Source organism: Drosophila subpulchrella, unplaced genomic scaffold (assembly GCF_014743375.2).
Source record: "Drosophila subpulchrella strain 33 F10 #4 breed RU33 unplaced genomic scaffold, RU_Dsub_v1.1 Primary Assembly Seq456, whole genome shotgun sequence".
NCBI lineage: Eukaryota > Metazoa > Arthropoda > Insecta > Diptera > Drosophilidae > Drosophila > Drosophila subpulchrella.
The window spans coordinates 1-3,935 of NW_023665665.1; the positions used below are offsets into that span (position 1 = coordinate 1).

Genomic DNA, 3,935 nt, shown 5'->3' on the forward strand with positions numbered 1-3,935 from the left:
GACGGCTAATGGTCCTCGTTTCTCGCGAAGCTCCAACATAAAGGTTTTTAATATGCATGAGCACGTGACATTGATTTTTCTCTCCATGGTTTTTCCCTACTCCTTTTGTGCCACGGTCTTTTTCAATTTTCCCGCTTTTAGACAGCTGACAGGACATTTTCTGGCTCTTTAGATATTTTACCATATTTAGCTGAAATCTCTGCACTTTGTTTCTAGTACCGTGTTAACATTCTGGACGACTGGAATGCCCTGTGCCTGCGCAAACACATTCCCAGCAGCGAAACCTTCTCCCTGGCCACCACTTTGGGTCATCCGATGACAATTAGAGCCTGGTCCTTGGCTGGTCTGCCGGCAGATAATTTTTCGGTGGAGAATGGCATCATAGTGACCAACTCCAGTCGTTACTCGCTGCTCATCGATCCACAGGGTAAGTTATTAAATCACACTATGCATGTATACATATATCATATGATATGATATGATTTGGTGTATGTTATCATGTCATATGTTATCATATATCATATCATATCATATCATATCATATCATATCATATCATATCATATCATATCATATCATATCATATCATATCATATCATATCACATTATGTGTCATATATTATCATTAAGATCGTAATCCCTTGCAGTGCAAGCCAACAAATGGATCAAGAATATGGAGAAGAACAACGGCCTGAAGGTGATCAAGCAGAGCGATGCCAACTACATGCAGGTTTTGGAGTTGGCCATAACCTTTGGTCAACCCGTGCTTATAGAGAATGTGGGTGAGTTCCGGTGGGGACATCTGCGATGCATGAACTTTATTCTTTTTCCCCACTCCCAAGGTGAAAAGCTCGACTCGAATCTGACGCCCATTCTGGAGAAGAACATCATCAAACACAAGGGCGGTGTGTTTATCAAGAGCGGCGACCAAATGATAGAATACAATCCCAACTTTCGTCTTTACATAACGACCTGTCTCCGCAATCCGCGTTATCCGCCGGAAGTGATGGTTATGGTAAGTTGTCCAAAAAAAAAAAAGTGTATAATAAAGGGAGAGCTCCAGTCTGGAGTCTTCAGTCTGCGGCAATGATGACGTTAGTTGTGTAATAAAACGACCAACTTAAATTGATATTTGGAGGATGCGATGCAGCGCAGCAGGCGCTGGGAATATGCAAATTTTCGTTGGCATTGACGATGATGTGGATGTGGCTGTGGATGGGGCTGTGGAATGGTGATGTACGTGCGAGGTGGCTGCATAACTAGCAGCCAAAGCCCCGACATCGAGGACATCTATCCCAATGCTCGCCTGCTCATCCTGCTCCTCCTCGACGTGTTTATAAAATTTTTCCAGCTTTTCGCTCCTGCTGCCGTTTGCCATCGCTTTTTATGCTGCAACTGTTGTCAGCAGTTTTCCCTTTAACCATCTCTATTTTAGCCAGCCCAACTCCCACACAATTTTTCTCTTTTTGTGGCACATTGTGTGTTTATTTTGAGTTTTCCTTCCATTTACGTGCCACTCTCGGTGGTGGAACCACTCTGCCACCCATGCCACCACCACTGATCCTGTCCTGCCTTCTCCATTTTTTCTCCTCTGTTTAGGTAACAGTATTAAATTTCATGATAACGGAGCAGGGATTACGCGAACAATTGCTGGCGATTGTGGTGGCTCACGAGCGTCCCGATTTGCAAGAGAAGAAGGAACAATTGATTATTGAGTCCGCAAGGAATCGTGATGCATTGTACACCATCGAATCGAAGATATTAGAGGTAAGGCTCTTTGGCTGCTCCTGGTCGTCCTGATATTCCTGCTAGTCCTGCTAGTCCTGCTGATTCTGCTCCTTCTGCTGCTGTTGGCATAATAAATGTTTTTATTCCCTCGCATGCTCTTTGAGCACTCCGGCAGTTGCCATTCCAATCCGTTGGCCATGCTCCGCAGATTCAATTAGAGCCCGGCCAGCAATTTAAATTGCTGGCCGGGCTCTAATTGAATCTGCGGAGCATGGCCAACGGATTGGAATGGCAACTGCCGGAGTGCTCAAAGAGCATGCGAGGGAATAAAAACATTTATTATGCCAACAGCAGCAGAGAAGGAGCAGAATCAGCAGGACTAGCAGGACTAGCAGGAATATCAGGACGACCAGGAGCAGCCAAAGAGCCTTACCTCTAATATCTTCGATTCGATGGTGTACAATGCATCACGATTCCTTGCGGACTCAATAATCAATTGTTCCTTCTTCTCTGCAAATCGGGACGCTCGTGAGCCACCACAATCGCCAGCAATTGTTCGCGTAATCCCTGCTCCGTTATCATGAAATTTAATACTGTTACCTAAACAGAGGAGAAAAAATGGAGAAGGCAGGACAGGATCAGTGGTGGTGGCATGGGTGGCAGAGTGGTTCCACCACCGAGAGTGGCACGTAAATGGAAGGAAAACTCAAAAAAAACACACAATGTGCCACAAAAAGAGAAAAAATGTGTGGGAGTTGGGCTGGCTAAAATAGAGATGGTTAAAGGGAAAACTGCTGACAACAGTTGCAGCATAAAAAGCGATGGCAAACGGCAGCAGGAGCGAAAAGCTGGAAAAATTTTATAAAACACGTCGAGGAGGAGCAGGATGAGCAGGCGAGCATTGGGATAGATGTCCTCGATGTCGGGGCTTTGGCTGCTAGTTATGCAGCCACCTCGCACGTACATCACCATTCCACAGCCCCATCCACAGCCACATCCACATCATCGTCAATGCCAACGAAAATTTGCATATTCCCAGCGCCTGCTGCGCTGCATCGCATCCTCCAAATATCAATTTAAGTTGGTCGTTTTATTACACAACTAACGTCATCATTGCCGCAGACTGAAGACTCCAGACTGGAGCTCTCCCTTTATTATACACTTTTTTTTTTTTTGGACAACTTACCATAACCATCACTTCCGGCGGATAACGCGGATTGCGGAGACAGGTCGTTATGTAAAGACGAAAGTTGGGATTGTATTCTATCATTTGGTCGCCGCTCTTGATAAACACACCGCCCTTGTGTTTGATGATGTTCTTCTCCAGAATGGGCGTCAGATTCGAGTCGAGCTTTTCACCTTGGGAGTGGGGGAAAAAGAATAAAGTTCATGCATCGCAGATGTCCCCACCGGAACTCACCCACATTCTCTATAAGCACGGGTTGACCAAAGGTTATGGCCAACTCCAAAACCTGCATGTAGTTGGCATCGCTCTGCTTGATCACCTTCAGGCCGTTGTTCTTCTCCATATTCTTGATCCATTTGTTGGCTTGCACTGCAAGGGATTACGATCTTAATGATAATATATGACACATAATGTGATATGATATGATATGATATGATATGATATGATATGATATGATATGATATGATATGATATGATATGATATGATATGATATGATATATGATAACATATGACATGATAACATACACCAAATCATATCATATCATATGATATATGTATACATGCATAGTGTGATTTAATAACTTACCCTGTGGATCGATGAGCAGCGAGTAACGACTGGAGTTGGTCACTATGATGCCATTCTCCACCGAAAAATTATCTGCCGGCAGACCAGCCAAGGACCAGGCTCTAATTGTCATCGGATGACCCAAAGTGGTGGCCAGGGAGAAGGTTTCGCTGCTGGGAATGTGTTTGCGCAGGCACAGGGCATTCCAGTCGTCCAGAATGTTAACACGGTACTAGAAACAAAGTGCAGAGATTTCAGCTAAATATGGTAAAATATCTAAAGAGCCAGGAAAATGTCCTGTCAGCTGTCTAAAAGCGGGAAAATTGAAAAAGACCGTGGCACAAAAGGAGTAGGGAAAAAAACCATGGAGAGAAAAATCAATGTCACGTGCTCATGCATATTAAAAACCTTTATGTGGAGCTTCGCGAGAAAACGAGGACCATTAGCCGTCATCGCT

General features: G+C 44.4%; 2 protein-coding genes across 2 annotated transcripts; one reads left to right on the forward strand and one right to left on the reverse strand.

The window, feature by feature from the left end:
• Nucleotides 1–216: 216 nt before the first annotated feature.
• LOC119562429 (dynein heavy chain 3, axonemal-like) lies at nt 217–1,798 on the forward strand (the record flags this gene model as incomplete). Its single annotated transcript, XM_037875616.1, has 4 exons — nt 217–427; nt 646–780; nt 841–1,013; nt 1,598–1,798. Coding segments are annotated over 4 exons (720 nt in total), but the record flags the coding sequence as incomplete, so codon positions are not given.
• A 420-nt stretch (nt 1,799–2,218) lies between these two features.
• Nucleotides 2,219–3,710, reverse strand: LOC119562430 (dynein heavy chain 7, axonemal-like; the record flags this gene model as incomplete). The annotated part of the gene is made up of 4 exons (XM_037875617.1): nt 2,219–2,326; nt 2,913–3,085; nt 3,147–3,281; nt 3,500–3,710. Coding segments are annotated over 4 exons (627 nt in total), but the record flags the coding sequence as incomplete, so codon positions are not given.
• Between the last annotated feature and the right edge of the window lie 225 nt (nt 3,711–3,935).